The sequence below is a fragment of the Trichomycterus rosablanca genome, chromosome 12, assembly GCF_030014385.1.
Source record: "Trichomycterus rosablanca isolate fTriRos1 chromosome 12, fTriRos1.hap1, whole genome shotgun sequence".
Lineage (NCBI taxonomy): Eukaryota > Metazoa > Chordata > Actinopteri > Siluriformes > Trichomycteridae > Trichomycterus > Trichomycterus rosablanca.
This window is the reverse complement of record NC_085999.1, coordinates 37,135,419-37,154,440: the sequence shown is the minus strand read 5'-3', so window position 1 is coordinate 37,154,440 and position 19,022 is coordinate 37,135,419. Positions and strand designations below refer to the sequence as shown.

General features: G+C 41.9%; 1 protein-coding gene across 1 annotated transcript in view; it reads right to left on the bottom strand.

The window, feature by feature from the left end:
- Positions 1 to 4,427: 4,427 nt before the first annotated feature.
- Positions 4,428 to 19,022, bottom strand: part of znf804a (zinc finger protein 804A) — a 70,973-nt gene continuing 56,378 nt past the window's right edge. The window contains exons 2-4 of the mRNA XM_063005713.1: positions 17,129 to 17,272; positions 8,603 to 8,733; positions 4,428 to 7,317 (exon numbers count right to left, since the gene is read on the bottom strand). Coding sequence (XP_062861783.1) covers positions 4,428 to 7,317; positions 8,603 to 8,733; positions 17,129 to 17,272 — 3,165 coding nt within the window. The remainder of the gene's footprint in view (positions 7,318 to 8,602; positions 8,734 to 17,128; positions 17,273 to 19,022) is intronic.

The following is a 19,022-nucleotide window of genomic DNA, read 5'->3' as shown; positions in this document are numbered from 1 at the left end:
CAATGCTGACAGCACTCCTGCGCCTATCTTTCAAAGACAGCAGTTGGATGTGACGCTGAGCACGTGCACTCAGCTTCTTTGGACGACCAACGCGAGGTCTGTTCTGAGTGGACCCTGCTCTTTTAAAACGCTGGATGATCTTGGCCACTGTGCTGCAGCTCAGTTTCAGGGTGTTGGCAATCTTCTTGTAGCCTTGGCCATCTTCATGTAGCGCAACAATTCATCTTTTAAGATCCTCAGAGAGTTCTTTGCCATGAGGTGCCATGTTGGAACTTTCAGTGACCAGTATGAGAGAGTGTGAGAGCTGTACTACTAAATTGAACACACCTGCTCCCTATGCACACCTGAGACCTAGTAACACTAACAAATCACATGACATTTTGGAGGGAAAATGACAAGCAGTGCTCAATTTGGACATTTAGGGGTGTAGTCTCTTAGGGGTGTACTCACTTTTGTTGCCGGTGGTTTAGACATTAATGGCTGTATATTGAGTTATTTTGAGGGAAGAATAAATTTACACTGTTATATAAGCTGCACACAGACTACTTTTCATTGTGTCAAAGTGTCATTTTGTCAGTGTTGTCCCATGAAAAGATACACTTAAATATCTGCAGAAATGTGAGGGGTGTACTCACTTTTGTGATACACTGTATATATATATATATATATATATATATATATATATATATATATATATATATATATATATATATATATATACTGTATATATATATATATATATAGCTCCACTTACCATATAGAAGCACTTTGTAGTTCTACAATTACTGACTGAAGTCCATCTGTTTCTCTACATACTTGTTTTAGCCTGCTTTTACCCTGTTCTTCAATGGTCAGGACCCCCACAGAGCAGGTATTATTTAGGTGGTGGATGATTCTCAGCACTGCAGTGACACTGACATGGTGGTGGTGTGTTAGTGTGTGTTGTGCTGGTATGAGTGGATCAGACACAGCAGCACTGCTGGAGTTTTTAAATAACGTGTCCACTCACTGTCCACTCTATTAGACACTCCTACCTAGTTGGTCCACCTTGTAGATGTAAAGTCAGAGACGATCGCTCATCTATTGCTGCTGTTTGAGTCGGTCATCTTCTAGACCTTCATCAGTGGTCACAGGACGCTGCCCACAGGGTGCTGTTGGCTGGATATTCTTGGTTGGTGGACTATTCTCAGTCCAGCAGTGACAGTGAGGTGTTTAAAAACTCCATCAGTGCTGCTGTGTCTGATCCACTCATACCAGCACAACACACACTAACACACCACCACCATGTCAGTGTCACTGCAGTGCTGAGAATGATCCACCAGCTAAATAATACCTGCTCTGTGGGGGTCCTGACCATTGAAGAACAGGGTGAAAGGGGGGTAACAAAGCATGCAGAGAAACAGATGGACTACAGTCAGTAATTGTAGAACTACAAAGTGCTTCTATATGGTAAGTGGTGCTAATAAAATGTACAGTGAGTGTAGAAACAAAGAGGTAGTTTTTTTATTATGGCTGATCGGTGTATATAAATATATGTTGATACAGATTTTATGAATGATGTTTATTTAGACAAGCTGTGAATAAAATAAATATTAAAATAAATAATGAAACACTTATTTAGTTTATATCATTTTATTTCATTTCATCAGGTATTTGTGAACATCATTAATTTGTCAAAGTGGCGTAGAAAACATAGTGGCTTTGTTTATCTAAATATTTCATACACGTCGAGAGCTTCCACCATAACAGCGATTCGTTTATACATCATCTGATAAATAATACATGAATTATAAACATCATTCATTTACATATTATTAAAGCAAAGTAAAAAAATACATCGTGTGTCTACAAACAGGCGCATCAGTGCAGTCAGAGAAAAAACAGGTCAGAATGCAAAAGTAAGAGGACGCAGCTAAATCATCAAAAATCTATTAGAAAAATACCACATGAATCTAAACAGGGAAACTGATTTATAGATCAGATGTTACGTTTATAATGAAACTGATTGAATCACCTTGTTTCTAAATAGCCTAGCGGTTAAGATACTGGACTAGTAATAAAAGGTCGCTGGTTCAAGCCCCACCACTGCTAGGTTGTCACTGTTGGGCCCTTGAGCAAGGCCCTTAACCCTCAATTGCCTAGACAGTGCACTGTTCCAGTACTGTAAGTCGCTTTGGATAAAAAGCGTCTGCTAAAAAGCTCGGTGTTCAGTACACATCTCATACCGATACGACTAAGATGAACTTTACTTTAATTCTAAATGATGTAAAGCAGCGGTGTCCAAACAATTGCAAACACGGGGCCACAGACTCCTAGATTCCTAATAAAACAAATAAGAATATAACAGACCCACCTGATTACTAACAATTCCACTTTCTTTTATCTGAGTGACTGATGATCTATCGTCGACAGCGATGTGTAAACTAAGATTTTGCTGATTTCACTCACCAGTTTATAATCCTAACGGAAAGATTATTACACTTCTTTAAATTAAACATACCCACTTCCCTCTGAACTTCGCTGCATTTTCTATCTTTTAAAGTTCACCTGATTGGATTTTGATCCAGTTTGCTGCTGATATTTTCAAAGCGCCTTAAAAGTGATGAACTGTGTGATATGACGTGGTAAAAGTGACCCGGACAGAACGAACAACACTTAACGTGAAAAATAAAGCGTAACGTGGTTTGTTGTACTAAAACGACGACCGATTAATTCGGGCAGTACAGAGCACTTATAACCAGTACCGAGCACAGAGCACTTATAACCAGTACAGAGCACTTATAACCAGTACAGAGTGCTTATAACCAGTAGAGAGCATGTATAACCAGTACAGAGACACTTATAACCAGTACAGAGCTCTTACAACCAGTACAGAGCACTTATAACCAGTACAGAGACACTTATAACCAGTACAGTGCACTTATAACCAGTGCAGAGCACTTATAACCAGTACAGAGCACTTATAACCAGTACAGAGCACTTATAACCAGTACTAACAGAGATAAATTTAGTGTTTCTATGTCGTACTTTTAGTACATTCAGCCACGTTACACTTTATTTTTTACGTGAAGCGTTTCGACTCTCCCGAGAAGATTCAGAACCCCGAGCTGCATAAACACCACACGTGAAGTAAATCCAGTTAAACACAGATACATGTGGAGCTTTTAGACTGGGTTTGATGGTTATTTCACATAATTGGATGTTCGTGTCGTGGAACTTTAGTGATGTTTTATCGCTCCAGTCGAGCTCTGAGCAAATCGGTTATTTGTGCCGAGGGTCGCGGTGAGAGTGAAGCACAAAACGCTTCAGGAAACAACAACTGCGACAAACACGTCTACATCTTCTAATCACCGATAGCTGATCCATGCTTTTTGCATAAAAACGAACATCTGTAACAGCAGCACAAATGCTCGCACATAATCTACACGCTCCACCATGATATTACTACTCTTTACATTCGTTATGTAACGCCCACCTTTGATGACGCAGGCTTGGTTCTCAAAAACTGGTGGAAACGCGGGTCGGTTCTCTACAAAACACCAAAGTTCTAAGAAACCTGAACAGAACCGGTTCAAGAACCAGAGTTCTTTTGGTGGAAAAGCGCTATTTGAGAACCAGCTACTTCTGAAACTAAATAAGACATTCTGGGTCTCTTCGTAGATGTTCGACTGAGTGGACTTAAGTGTAAAAAGCTGTTTTTGTGTGATGGTGCTTGTGTACCTCTAAGATATCCTGCTCACAAAACTGAATTTAAAATGATTTTTTTTACTTGAAGTACATTTACGATGATGTACTTTTATACTTCTACTTGAGTAAAAATTTTATGCATACTTCAACTTTTACTTGAGTAATTATTCTACCAGATTACTAGTACTTTTACTTAGGTAAGGAACTTGTGTACTTCTGCCGCCTCTGCCCAACGTTTAGCATTACCTGCGTTCTGGTTTCCATAACAACCGAGCTAATTTCAAGCTAATTTAGCCACATAATGAGAAACCTATATATAAATAAAAACGTAGGACGTTGAAGTGGGTGGACAATTGAGATCTGAGTTACTGACACGCACATACAGGTCCTGTCAACTAAATGTCACCTACGCGACGGGGTAACGAATATGCTGACGCTAAAAATAACACAATTTCTGACTAAACAAAGTGCACAATGTCCGTCAAGATTTCTCACACCGACATGGCTCACAGGTTAGAAATGAATCCTCTACCTGATCAATTCAAACAGGGTTGCTAAATTAATCTAGGAAATAATAGACCTGCTATCAGTCTATCAATTAAAAAAGCTCGTTTGGTAAGAAAACAGCATAGATTTGGTACGTTGGGTTATAATGTACCCTCTGATGCTAATTCTAGAGTACGACGTCGCACACAGGAACGCAAGGCATCTATTTTGTCCATTTAGGCAAAGTCCTTAATTCAAAACAGAGGCTGGAGGGGGATGACGGTGGCATGAGGTGGAAGGAGGGGCGGAAACGGGGCGGGGTGATGCAAAACCGGCCGAAACACCTGAGGCCGAGGTAAAGCGTGAAACGTCACGGCTGTAGGATGGACGGCGGGCGGAGCCACCATAGACACCTGTGAAGACGTCACGTACGGAGCGATTTCGGGGCCGAGCGGAAGTCTGGTGACAGGTACGACCTGTGGGAAAAGCGACTGCTGAGCGGCAAGGAAGGTGGCGTGGTGTTGTAGGATCCTGATAGAACTGGAGGGCACCGCAGAGGGCAGGTGAACCCGGTGAAGGATAGGCGACGAGACAGGAATGGTGGATCTGGCTAATACGGGTTTGAGCCGCGTAGGAAAGACTTTCGGGTGCATGATCTGTCTGCGGGCGTGGCTGTAAAGGAGATCGTGACACTCCACGCCATCCAGTTGGGAAGCAAAACACAGTGTGGTGTTGAACGGGCTCTGGATGGAACAGAAACCCTCCAGGCTGAGTCTTTCCTTGTCTAGAAGATGGAAACTTGGTAACTGTGGACTGTGCTGGCAGGATTTATCATGACTGGTTTTCTCTTTTATCTTCCTGCTTGATTTCCAGTCCTTGTCTGATCCCTGCTCCGCTCTTGACTCGACGATGAGTGTTGTGCCGATCTGCTTTGTGTCTGTTTGGATCTCTGGAGGCTGCGGATCTCCCGAAGGTTTGGCCCGATGGCTGTCTTTCCTCTGAGCGGGGGGAAGGATCATCTGGAGGCGGCTATTATCTGCAGACGCCTGACATGCCTTGCCGCTAATAGTATTCAGAAGCGGGAAATCAACACTGGTGCTGTCTTTTTCGTTTACACTACATGAGACCGGGTTCGAAGCATCGATCTTTGAGGAGTCACTTTTCCCTTGCAAATCAAGAGTATCCCCAGTTGGCTCAGCTGATGTGGTCTCAATCACCTTGTCTTCAGGACCTTGATCTGGATTTTGATGTCCATGGTGTGGAGTCTCACTAAGGTCCAGTTTTTTTCTCTTTTGTCCATGTTCAGGACAAAACGAATTCTCTTCTGTGTCTTGTTTTGTCTTGATTTCCTCACAGTAAATGCACTGATACGCCAAAGGATCATCCGTATCATGCAGTGAGACGTTTGGTCGTTTCTTTGGTGCCTCTTCTAGAGGTTGTGGATCTTCATCTATTGGAATTGCCAACCTCTTGCTGCTCTGATCTGAGACTGATGCTTCAGAAACTGGAACATCTGGATTATCATTATTATGGTGTTGGGTCTGACTGGATCCTGGTTGTTTTGGGCAAGGCAAACATTCGAAGTTAACGTGTTGTGAAAGATCCGACCGTGAATCCTGGTCCCTGTGCAAGTTTAGTTTTGCTTGTTCGTCTTCTAAGATAGTCGTTCCTCGGCTGATTTGATCTGCTGCTGATGTTTCCGAATCAGAAGGAGTCTTGTTGAGACGGTCTGAGTCACATCCGATAATCGTCGTCTCCTCTGCAAGAGGGATGTCTGGCATCTCCTCCGTGTTATCCGCTACCTTACCGCGGTGGTTACAGGCTTCAACAGAGCCGTTTATGCCTCCCGCTGAGGAAGTAATGCTGTTGTTCGCAGCCTGATTTTGAGACAATGGCTTTGACTTTTCTAATGGCTGCGCTTGCTGTGAAGTGAAGCCTTTAAATTGGCTCTCAAATCCTTCACGGCTTGAGTCTCGCCTGTGGAATTTAGTCCCTTTTTTTACATTTTCGCTCCGCTCCGGCTTGCTGCGATTCTCCTCCCTCCTGCTTCTCCTCCTGTGTTTCTTTTTGTGCCGATTCCTAGAATGGTGTCGATATCTGGCTTGCAATTTGTCCTCAACTCTCTTACCAGCAGGAGATACAAGGCTACAATTATTTAAACCTCTGCATCTGCTGGGTGATTTCTGCCTTTCACACGAGCTTTCTGTACTGCTGGAATACAGGTGGTACTTTCTAGGCTTTTTTTCAGGTCTATAAGTGGTCTCCCCAGTGCTTCTCTCACAACAGGGTGTCTTCTGTGGGCTGTTTTCTGAAATGATGAATGATTCCTTGTCAGTTTTGCTCTCAGCTGTGGCCTGAACATCAGGGCTTTGCCTGATCTGGGACCTCCTGAAGTCAAAATGAAGGGGGTTACAGCTAAAAGAGATAGATGGCTCTGTCCTGGTAAAGGACACCATCTCTGAAGGCCATTGGAAGATGGTTTTATCATCTCTGCCAAGGACTGAGAAGAAAGGTGGGCCGGGTTTTGTGGAACATGGATTGGCTTGTTCTTGGGTTTCACATGAATTATCAATGCTGGGTGAAACATCTAATGAAATGTCATGGGTTGGTTCTACTGGAGGGTCTGTTATTGAATTGTGGGTCCATTCTTGACTGCTCTCATCTTTCTGCTCAGTGATGTTTCTCTCTTCTGAGTTGGGATCAATGTTAGGATCAGATCCTTTTTCAGTCTGGAAGTGGGTAATCGGAGAAAGGGAGGTGTCTTCCGAGTAAACCAGGAAAGCACACATATCTGAAGCGGGGATTCTGTCTTTTAAGGAACTCTTTGGAGAACTTTGTGGCTGTAAAAGTGCATCATCAACATCATCATGATATTTCATCAGTTTCTTCTCCTCTGCACTTTCGCAGAAAACTGCAGCAGAAGCCTCCAGCTTCAGCGAGGTTTTCTTTGGAAAGGAGAAGGAGAACGCTATTTTGCGCCTGAACGTTTGTTTCTTGGATTTTTCGCGATATGGCCACAGCAACTGAGATCCGGCGTCCTTTTCTATCATGTTCTGATTTTCCTCGTGCTCCATTAGGCAGGATTTGCTGAAACTCTCCACGGCCACAGTAGTAGATTTGAACATTGGGCCACTTCCTGGAGCACTATGGGAGATAGAAATCAGAAAAAATATAAATAAATTATTAGCATACACAACCTTCTGCATGACCACAAAGAGCAAATTTTTAATATTAAAACTATTATATATTTACACCGATCCGGCATAACATTAAAACCCCCTCTTTGTTTCTACACTCACTGTCTATTTTATCAGCTCCACTTACCATATAGAAGCACTTTGTAGTTCTACAATTACTGACTGTAGTCCATCTGTTTCTCTGCATACTTTTTTAACCTGCTTTAACCCTGTTCTTCAATGGTCAGGGCCCCAGTAGGACCACCACAGAGCAGGTATTATTTAGGCGGTAAATGATTCTCAGCAATGCAGTGACACTGACATGGTGGTGGTGTGTTAGTGTGGATCAGACACAGCAGTGCTGCTGGAGTTTTTAAATACCGCGTCCACTCACTGTCCACTATATTAGACGCTCCTACCTAGTTGGTCCACCTTGTAGATGTAAAGTCAGAGACAATCGCTCATCTATTGCTGCTGTTTGAGTCGGTCATCTTCTAGACCTTCATCAGTGGTCACAGGACGCTGTTGACTGGATATTTTTGGTTGGTGGACTATTCTCAGTCCAGCAGTGACAGTGAGGTGTTTAAAACTCCACAACAGACAGCACAACACACACTAACACACCACCAGCATGTCAGTGTCACTGAAGTGCTAAGAAGGATCCAACACCCAAATAATACCTGCTCTGTGGGGGTCGTGACCGGCTAAAAAAAGTATGTAGAGAAACAGATGGACTACAGTCAGTAATTGTAGAACTACCAAAAGCTTCTATATGATAAATGAGTGTAGAAAAAAGAAGGTGGTTTTAATGTTATGGCCCTCATTGGCCAGCATGGGAGTGGTAAAGGTGACAGAGAATTGCGAATAACTAATTTGGGAGAAAAAAATTGTCCTGCTGGAAACAAACGATCTAAACAAAGATGATGGTTTTAACTGGAAACCAGGTTCAACTGGTCAGGCTGGTCTGTGATGGTTTTAGTGGGGTGTTGCATCCCATTATGACCAACCCAACAGCAGCTTTCCAGGCTGAAAGGTCAGTTAAACCTTACCAGCAATCTGATTTAATATGTGTTTTTGTTTTTGGAAGCAGGGCAAGAAGAACATGAAATAAACATCATGAATGATCATCATAAAGACCAGAAAACATCAAGAAGTCATTGTGGAAGATTGTGTTTGCTGAGGTTGTTGTATTTACATACATTATTCTAAACATTCTATATTGTAGATCTAAGACCTCGCTGAAAATCACCCACCATTGAACCTCCCTCCGCTGTTCTGCCAGCTTGTGCAGCCGCCGCAGGGCTCGTTCTTGTTTCCGTTCATCTTTCCTCAGTTTGGAGGCCACGTTACGAGCAAACTCCCTCTGTTTCAGCTCCTTCAGCCTCTGTACACACAATAACACGTCCTCCATCACTCCATCAGCTCGTCTGCATAATAATAATGATGATAATAATAATAATAATAGAGAACATTTCTGCATTATGAGCCACGAGGAGAAGAGAAAAGATGAAAGATGAATATCTGTTAAAAACTGAAGGAGATAATAAAGGTGTCTGCACGTCCTCGTTCTGCTTCATCAGGTTCATTTTCAGTGTAAATGAGAAGCGGCTCCGTGATGAGGTTGCCAAATTGCACCAAATCATTCCTTTTATTTTAGATCGGAGCTTTTGATATTCATGAGCATTTACTCGCTGCAGATAAACACTGTGTGTGAGATGAATACCTATTCACACCCAGCTCAGATCAGCGAAATGTCGGGTCATGTGGGTTGGAGGTAAAGATGAGGGTATAGGTTCTAACCCTGGGCTCAAGGAGCCAGCTGAGATTTTTTTTACATAGCATTATTTTATTAGATGTGCTATTTATTTCATTTAAAAAGCTTTTAAACAGGAAGTCAGACAAACTGCATTCACGTTATAAAGGTTCACAAGAACATAAAAGATGGAACATTAAGAGCGATAAAATCCTGAATGTATTTAAAGGACCCGAGTCACCAAAATGCTGTGATGATTACAGAGGAACAAAAACCTTATGAATTAGATTTTGGCTCGTCTTAGAGTACGTAATATAAATGACACCAATGATAGTGCACTACTTTGACTATCATTTAAGATTTAAGTACAGAGGAACACTATATGGCCAAAAATATTATATTATATACAAAAAATCTGTCAGGTGTTTCAGCCACACACACACAGTTAAGCGGTGTTGCATACTGCTGCTACACGTTGGAGGCATATACACCGATCAGCCATAACATTAAAACCACCTCCCAAATAATACCTGCTCTGTAGTTGTCTTGGGGGGGTCCTGACCATTGAAGAACAGCATTAAAAGGGGTAACAAAGCATGCAGAGAAACAGATGGACTACAGTCAGTAATTGTAGAACTAAAAAGTGCTTCTATATGGTAAGTGGAGCTGATAAAATGGACAGTGAGGGTAGTTTTAATGTTATGACTGATCGTTGTGTAGAGTAAAGCACTAAGCACATGGGCAGTGGTGCAGTGGTCTATTTTGCTATCCCACAAAGATCAGATCAGAGGAGAACATGCTGGGAATCACCAGTTCAACTATTTGGATTGTCCTGAAAAAAAAAAAAAAAAGAAACCACTGGTAATCCAACAACCAAACGTCAGATGTTGTGGCTGAGGACAACAGCAGCGGATAACAGAAACACTGCAGGAGCTGTAAAGAAAAACCAAAAGACAGTCTATGACACCAACAGCACCCACAGGATGGGGTCCAGGTTCCACAATCCACTGTCAGAAGAGGACTAGAGAGCAGAAATATAGAGGCAATACCAGGCGATGCAATCAGAAGAAAGAACCTGAAGACCAGATTAAAATTCACATACAAATACAGTAGACCCTTGAGTTACGAACGGTTTACCATACGAACATTTTGGGTTACGAACGATCTTTTTTAACTTAACATACGAACAAATTTCGGATTACGAACAGAAATTCGCGAAACACGTGATGTCACGAACAAGTTGACTTCAACCGTCTCTCTGTCTCTCTCTCTCTCTGAGCGAATGTGAGCGAACATTCGGACAGCGGATGGTGTTTTTCCGGTATTTTCTCTATATTTTGTAAAATTCAATATTAAAATGGCCCCAAAGAAGCTGCAGAGGAAGCTCAGTGATGAGAAAATGAACAAGTCACTATTTGTTGTTGTATAATTACTCCTGCCAGTAGGTGTCACTGTGTATCAGACAGAGGGGACAGTGAGTGAGAGAGAGGAAGGAAATCGCTGAGTAAAGTATTCTTTCTTTAGTGCAGTTACACCTACAAAATACAACACTATTGAAATAAAGAAGGAAATAATAGAGAAATATGAGAGTTATTGTTGTTTCTGGTAGATACATTTTATATAAAAAGAAGGAAATGGATTATGGTGTATGGTACTGCACACGTACTGTACTGAAATGTGATGTGTGTTTATGTACAGTACTACTGTGTAATGTTGTTTATTATTGTTTATTACAGAAATGTCTATTCTATAATTTAAGATTTAAGGGAAAATATACTTGTATTTATAACAAAAAAGAGCATTTAAGACATTAGAAAGGTTATGTAAGGGGGGGTTTGAGAGGTCTGGCACGGATTAATTCTATTTATATTATTTCTTATGGGAAAAATAGGTTTAACTAACAAACATTTTGACTTAAGAACAGCCCTTCAGAACCAATTAAATCGACAGAAACGTTCTGTCTGCGTCCAATCTAATCAGGAGGGAGCACATCATGAAGCGGGACGATGACCAAAAACCACAGAGAAAAACAACAAAAGACTTCATCAGGGAACAAAAGTGGAGACCGGCCAAGTCAATCACCAGATTTGAAACCAACAGGGCATGCGTTCCCTCTCCTGAAGAGAAGAGAAGCCTGAAGGAAGAAGAAATCTGCAGCGGCTTCTTCTTCAAGCATGAAAAATCATTAAAATGAAGAATGCGACAGCTTGATGGTGTCGGTGAGTCGTCTCCTCGTTTCCGTTACTGTAAGCATTTAATAATTTGCGTGCCAGGATTAAGCTTTGTGGAACCCCACACGTCATGGAGGGTTGCTCAGGTTTAATCTGCCAATGACAACACAATAATCTCCACCTATTAGTCAGTACTGTTTCTATGCAGCGATGTGCTGGAGCATCTTGAGCGTTTTCCTCCATCTGGCGTGATTAGTGGTTAATGGAGCAGAGTCGCCAGCAGGTTGCTCCTGAATCAGAGCGACTGCAGGTCTTTCTTTCGAACATGAATCCATCTGCTTCTACAGGGACAGTATGTTTGCATTAATGATATATTCCTTCCTGCGTGAATGTGTTAGATTTAAGTGCAGATTGTGGATGAACTGATTTGAACCAGAGCTTCATCTTACTTTCAGGCTTGCAAGTACCAAGGATGGATTCTGGACTTGTATTCTTATATTCTTGCCCTGTGCTCAATGTTTCCCAGTGGAACCAGACCTGCCACGAGCCTAACCAGGATGAAGTGGTCTGAGGCTTATTGTTTGAGCTTTGGGTTTTAAAACTGATAAACAACATAAAGACCAGAGAAAGGCTAAGAAAAAATAGAAAATCAACCAGAGCCATTGCACAAGTGCTGGCCGTCGCCAGTTTAACCATTTGGATTGTCCTAAATAAAGAAACCGCTAATAATCAAACAACCAGACGTCAAAAGGGTCAGGACTGGGATTCTGGACTTGTTTGGAAGGGGTATCATCATTGTAGGTTTGCATTCACTTCCCGACCCTGCCTTAACTGTATTCAGTAGTGTTTTATTATCTTTGTACATTGTCCCATTTTGGATATACTCAATTCTCCTGGGCGCTCTGGTGACCACTGATGGTTGCATATCACCCACTCCACCTTGAAAGGTCATCTTTACACCAGACAGCAGTGGATTCCTACATAGAGTCTTAGCAAGTACGGAGGACCACGCTATTCTCTCTGTATTCTTCTGCTACTCAGTGACTGCTGCAGTGGTAATCCGAAATCCCCTCTCTCAGACACAGCTAATTCTGTCTGTTGAACAACCAACCAGGCTGGTGCATTATAATATACACTGATCAGCCATAACATTAAAACCACCTCCTTGTTGTCTATTTTATCAGCTCCACTTACCATATAGAAGCACTTTGTAGTTCGGCAATTACTGACTGTAGTCCATCTGTTTCTCTACATGCTTTGTTAGCCCCTTTCATGCTGATCTTTAATGGTCAGGACCCCCACAGGACCACCACAGAGCAGATATTAATTAGGTGGTGGATCATTCTCAGCACTGCAGTGACACTGACATGGTGGTGGTGTGTTAGTGTGTGTTGTGCTGGTATGAGTGGATCAGACACAGCAGCACTGCTGGAGTTTTTAAACACCTCACTGTCACTGCTGGACTGAGAATAGTCCACCAACTAAAAATATCCAGCCAACAGCGCCCTGTGGGCAGCGTCCTGTGACCACTGATGAAGGTCTAGAAGATGACCGACTCAAACAGCAGCAATAGATGAGCGATCGTCTCTGACTTTACATCTACAAGGTGCACCAACTAGGTAGGAGTGTCTAATAGAGTGGACAGTGAGTGGACACGGTATTTTAAAAACTCCAGCAGTGCTGCTGTGTCTGATCCACTCACACCAGCACAACACACACTAACACACCACCACCATGTCAGTGTCACTGCAGTGCTGAGAATGATCCACCACCTAAATAATACCTGTTATGTGGTGGTCCTGTGGGGGTGCTGACCATTGAAGAACAGTATGAAAAGGGGCTAACAAAGCATGCAGAGAAACAGATGGACTACAGTCAGTAATTGTAGAACTACAAAGTGCTTCTATATGGTAAGTGGAGCTGATAAAATAGACAATGAGTGTAGAAACAAGGAGGTGGTTTTAATGTTATGGCTGATCAGTGTATATCATTGCATACGACCAAAAGTATGTGACCACCTGACCATGAGCTTCCCTCTTATATACAGTGTCCAGTGTCCTCCCATCAGTTTATCTCTCTAAATAGAAGAAAGTTCATTTTTGTCCACATGGCTTCGTTCCATCAGGAGCATTGATTTACAATCGGATTTATATTTTGGAACCGCCTCAGGGCCGCAATTATAAAAAATCTAAGCACACCTGCCGGCCAACCAATCAGAAACCAGGATTGACCGTGGCTACAGTATAAACAAACATAGTCCACTAACATATAAACATCATTAATAATGCATACGGTCAATTCAAGATCACACTGTTTTAATTCCTGAACATCGTCCGGTCACTGATATCAAAAGCTCTCGTTCAATTATTCGTTAATATTTAATGTTGCTGCTTTGAGCTAGATCACACACACACACACACACACACACACACACACACACACAGTATATGGTCAAAAGTATCTAGACACCTGACCATGAGCTTATTGGACATTCTCTTAAATTTACACAACATTTTGGAGTATGTCTGTGGGAATTTGTGCTCATTTAGTCAAATAAGCATTTGTGACATCAAGCACTGATGGACGAGAAGGCCTGGCTCACAATTAATGTTCCAATTCATCTCAAAAGCTGAGGGTGCTGAACAGGCCAATGGGGTTCTTTTATACAAACCCCATCAAAGCTTTGTACACAGGGGCACAGTCATGCTGGAACAGAAACGGCCCTTCCCTAAACTTTTGCTACAATGTTGGAAGAATACACTGATCAGCCATAACATTAAAACCACCTCCTTGTTTCTACACTCACTGTCCATTTTATCAGCTCCACTTACCATATAGAAGCACTTTGAAGTTCTACAATTACTGACTGTAGTCCATCTGTTTCTCTACATACTTTTTTAGCCTGCTTTCACCCTGTTCTTCAATGGTCAGGACCCCCACAGGACCACTACAGAGCAGGTATTATTTGGGTGGTGGATCATTCTCAGCACTGCAGTGACACTGACATGGTGGTGGTGTGTTAGTGTGTGTTGTGCTGGTATGAGTGGATCAGACACAGCAGCGCTGCTGGAGTTTTAACTACTGTGTCCACTCACTGTCCACTCTGTTAGACACTCCTACCTAGTTGGTCCACCTTGTAGATGTAAAGTCAGAGACGATCGCTCATCTATTGCTGCTGTTTGAGTCGATCATCTTCTAGACCTTCATCAGTGGTCACAGGACGCTGCCCATGGGGCGCTGTTGGCTGGATATTTGTAGTTGGTGGACTATTCTCAGTCTAGCAGTGACAGTGAGGTGTTTAAAAACTCCAGCAGCGCTGCTGTGTCTGATCCACTCATACCAGCACAACACACACTAACACACCACCACCATGTCAGTGTCACTGTAGTGCTGAGAATGGTCCACCACCTAAATAATAGCTGCTCTGTGGTGGTCCTGTGGGGGTCCTGACCATTGAAGAACAGTATGAAAGCAGGCTAAAAAAGCATGCGGAGAAACAGATGGACTACAGTCAGTAATTGTAGAACTACAAAGTGCTTCTATGTGGTAAGTGGAGCTGATAAAATGGAAAGTGAGAGTAGAAAGTGGTGTCCACATACTTCTGGCTAATATTAGTAGCAGTTCTGAATAAGAACAGCACTCCGTGTTCAGTATTCAGCTCAGTTCAGCAGGATTGTGCGGTTCAATACCGCTGTAACCTTTTCTATCTGAGAGGTACCGGTGGCTGATTTGATTTCGGGTGCTCAGGGGCATTGATGTGACTCTCAGATCCGATATAATTTAGTGATGTTAAAGGCTAAGTTCACACTGAACACAGATCTGAGATTTCACTCCTTCCCATTTTCATGCCATCTTCTTACTCTGTTTCAGCTCGATTCATCAACAGCACTTCATTGTCCTCCTACCCAGCAAAAATAGCAGGCAGGTTGGCGTTTGTTATATTTATCCCATAAATATTTATTTTTTTATTTCCTCAGCTGAATTGTAGGAGCTGTTATTCATCACTCGGTGCAGAAAAGCTGAATTACGAGCTGTAAAGTACATCAGGGAACGAAGTTTACACCATTATTACCCATCATTATGTTCCAGGAAGGACAGATCAGCTTTAATGCATTTAGAGAAAGAATAGAAGGAAGCTTTAATGGCACTGATTTACAACAACAGCCGTAATAAATCTGCTTCTGTAGCTTCTTACCTCTATAAATTATTTATAATGTTTCATTTAAACATAAAATTCAATAATAACTAAATATAACAGCTTTTGGGGGCAGGGACGGGTTTCCTGCAGCTTTCAGGGATTAAACCTGTCACTCAGACCTGGTGGAGTCGATCCGCAGCTCCATCACAAAAATATTTATTTTTTATTCATTTCTAGAAGTGGAAGAAGGCTTCAGAACCTCCGAGCTGTTCTGTGTTGATCAGGTAAAATTATCCAACCCACTCAGGCCAGTTCACCACGACTGTTAGAAATAAGAAGGATTTTGAGTACATTTACAGGAGGCTTTGGATCTCCAGAGCTGGTGATGTTTTATTCCCACTGCGAGCACTGATGTCAAATTGTGCGTCCATTTTTTAGGATTCAAGAAGTTAGGCTTTAGGGTTTGGTTAGGGTTTGTTGTAAGGGCTTAGGGGTAAAGCAAAGGTTAAAGGTTGGGGTAGGGGTTTAGAGTCCTAATGAGATTACAAAGTCCTCTGGATGAAATTTTGGGCTTTTTTTACTATTGCCAGGCAGGTAGCTAGGTAGATAGATAGACAGATAGATAGATGGATGGATGGATGGCTGGATGGATAGATAGGCAGACAGATAGACGAATGAACAGACAGACAGACGAATAGACGGATGGATTGATGGATAAATGGATGGATGGATAGATAGACAGACAGACAGGTAGACAGACAGATAGATAGATAGGCAGGCAGACAGACAGACAGACAAAAAGATAGACAGACAGACAGACAGATAGACAGACAAGACAGACGAGGGAATAGATGGATGGATTGATGGATGGATAGATAGATATACGGACAGACAGATAGACAAATAGATGGATGAATGGATGGATGGACGGACAAACGGATGGATAGATAGATAGACTGATATACAGACAGACAGATAGACGAATAAATAGATGGATGGATGGGTGGATGGATAGACAGACAGATAGACGAATAGATAGACAGATAGATAGATAGACAGACAGACAGACAGACAGAAAGATAGACAAATGGATAGATGGATGATGGATTGATTGATAGACAGACAGACATACAGACAGAAAGATAGACAAATAGACAGATGGATGGATTGATAGAAAGACAGTCAGACAGACAGACAGATAGATAGATAGACAGACAGACAGACAGATAGATAGACAGATAGCAGAGTTGGATGAGTCTGTTGCTGAAAGTGCTCCGCTGTTGGATCTTCTGGACAAAACTCCAAATAGCATTTCTACAAATAATCAAGCTCCTGGAAATCCTCTTATACCCACTGCCCTACTCTCTCTCCTCTCTCAGCTTTTGTGAACAGCTCCTTTGTTTTCATCACGGTTGCAACACACCTCAAATACTTGAATCATCTGGGTGGTGTTTATATATAGAGTCTCAATGGTTTTCTCATGTTGAAACCCAACTTTAGGTCCTACAAACAAGTAGGAGGCTTTAAGATCAGTGTTATTATGTAGAGGGTGAATAACAGTGACACGGCAGTATGAACAAATGATCCTACTACTCTAAAATATTACATAATTTATTTTATATATTAATTTACTGCATCATTCAACTTATATAGACAAAATCCAGCTCAACAGAAACATTCAAAGTTATAAATTCCTATTTTATTTCCTGCTTGTTACCTGTTTGTGTGCATGATCATATGAGTTGATGTGATTGTCGAACTCCTGATGTTTGTAGTATTGTTTATCGCACAGCTGACAGTAGAAATTGGCCTTCAGATCCTCCAGAGCCTTCGCCAAGGATTTCTCTTTTTCACCATAATCCTGCAACACATCATAAAGAAAACTATAAAACTATAAAACTATAGGTAAAGCGTCAGGAATATGTCAAATCCAAAGTAGAGTCTAAATACACAAGACTAAAGACAGGATTTAAAATAAATAAGTCATGAATAATAAATAACAGTTCTACTGGCATTAAGAAACCAAAAAACGAAAATAAATATAAACTTTGCTGTACGTTTCATGTCTTTCCAGGAAAAAAAATAGATAATTGCAGGCAGTGATACTTATTCAAATTTCTATTGGTAGACGGAGGGTCTAGTGAGCTGCCTTGCTGCCTACTGCCTACCTGGGCAGCTGCCTCAGTAGAGAGGATTCTAATAAGACGTTAACCCAAGACCCTAACCCAACGTTTCCCTTTGTGTACCATAAACAGTTAAACTGTCACAGATGACCCCGAATTTACAAATAAACAACACTTGTGCACCTTTATACAATGAAAAATTATTTACATTTGATAAGAACTCTGTTGGTTGCTCCGCATTCGTCCGCCACATTTGTAATTTTTGGTGAGAAAAGTTGTGCCGCACTGAATGCTGGGATTGCTTTCACAGCTAAGGAAGCATCGGACGCTCCCTCGTTATTCAGTCAGATTATCACCTAGAATTAAGGCGCCTCAATAGGAGCATTTTAAGGTACGTATCTAATAATTTAGACATGCCCTCTTCTCAGGAGTGTAGGATGACGTAAAATGCATCTATGCAAAGAGATCATGAGGTTTGTCTGAGACTGGGTCTGTCATAATGACCACATCTTTTTGGACAGCACCACTCCTTGTACCAGGGACTAGCACCAAAAAATGAGTATAAGAGTCATGAAGCTGTACACTAGTCTCTGTCTAGTCTCTGTCTCAGATGTGGACCTTGACCTGCATCCAAAGGGTTTAAACCAGCTTAAACTGGTTCAATCCCATCTGGTGTGTGCAGGTTTATGCCTAGTTCACACTACACGATTTTTGCCCTGATTTTCGCTCGGCGACTGGTCGGCCATTGATTTTCCGGGTCGGGAGCAACTCAGTGTTTGCTCGGCGATCAAAACTCGGCTCTCAGTCGATAAGTGTGAACTATCCAACAACTCGACCTGACCGGCTCGCCGAGCGCTCGGCGACTGGATCGAGTTTTCTAGCACGTCAGATATCTGATCTCAGACGGGCAACTGGGAATGAGTGACATGTCGAACAGCCAATGAGAACACAGGATACAGCGTGAGGGGAAATGCAGGAGAGGACAGGGGACAGGGGCTTAATTAATATAGTTTATATCAGGATACACCGGCACACACACGTTTTTTACAGTATTTCTGATTTGATCGTCCTCTACAAAACATAATACCCACGCTGCATTGCAAAACTTACTACAAAACAAGCCATATACTGTTCGTGTTGCCAAATCCACTCAGATTCATTTATTTTTCCTCCTTGATATTACGCTGCACATCAGCGCACAAACCCTTCGATCTCTCACTACTTGTTGACGTTCATTTTTTTGGACTTGGTATCATTAAACTTCTCGTCACTTCTCACGTGTGTTTTTGTAAAAAAAAAAAAAAAAAGAAAGAAAGAAAAAAAGGGAGACCAGAGAAGCTCCACTGCGATTCCAATTGGTGATGGATGGTGTAGTGTGAAACCCCCTATCGTCGATCAGTCATGTAGTGTGAAATATACACCGACTGAAAGACTCCCGAGTGCAAGAGATTCAGTCGTATAGTGTGAACTGTACAGCGACCTGATGAC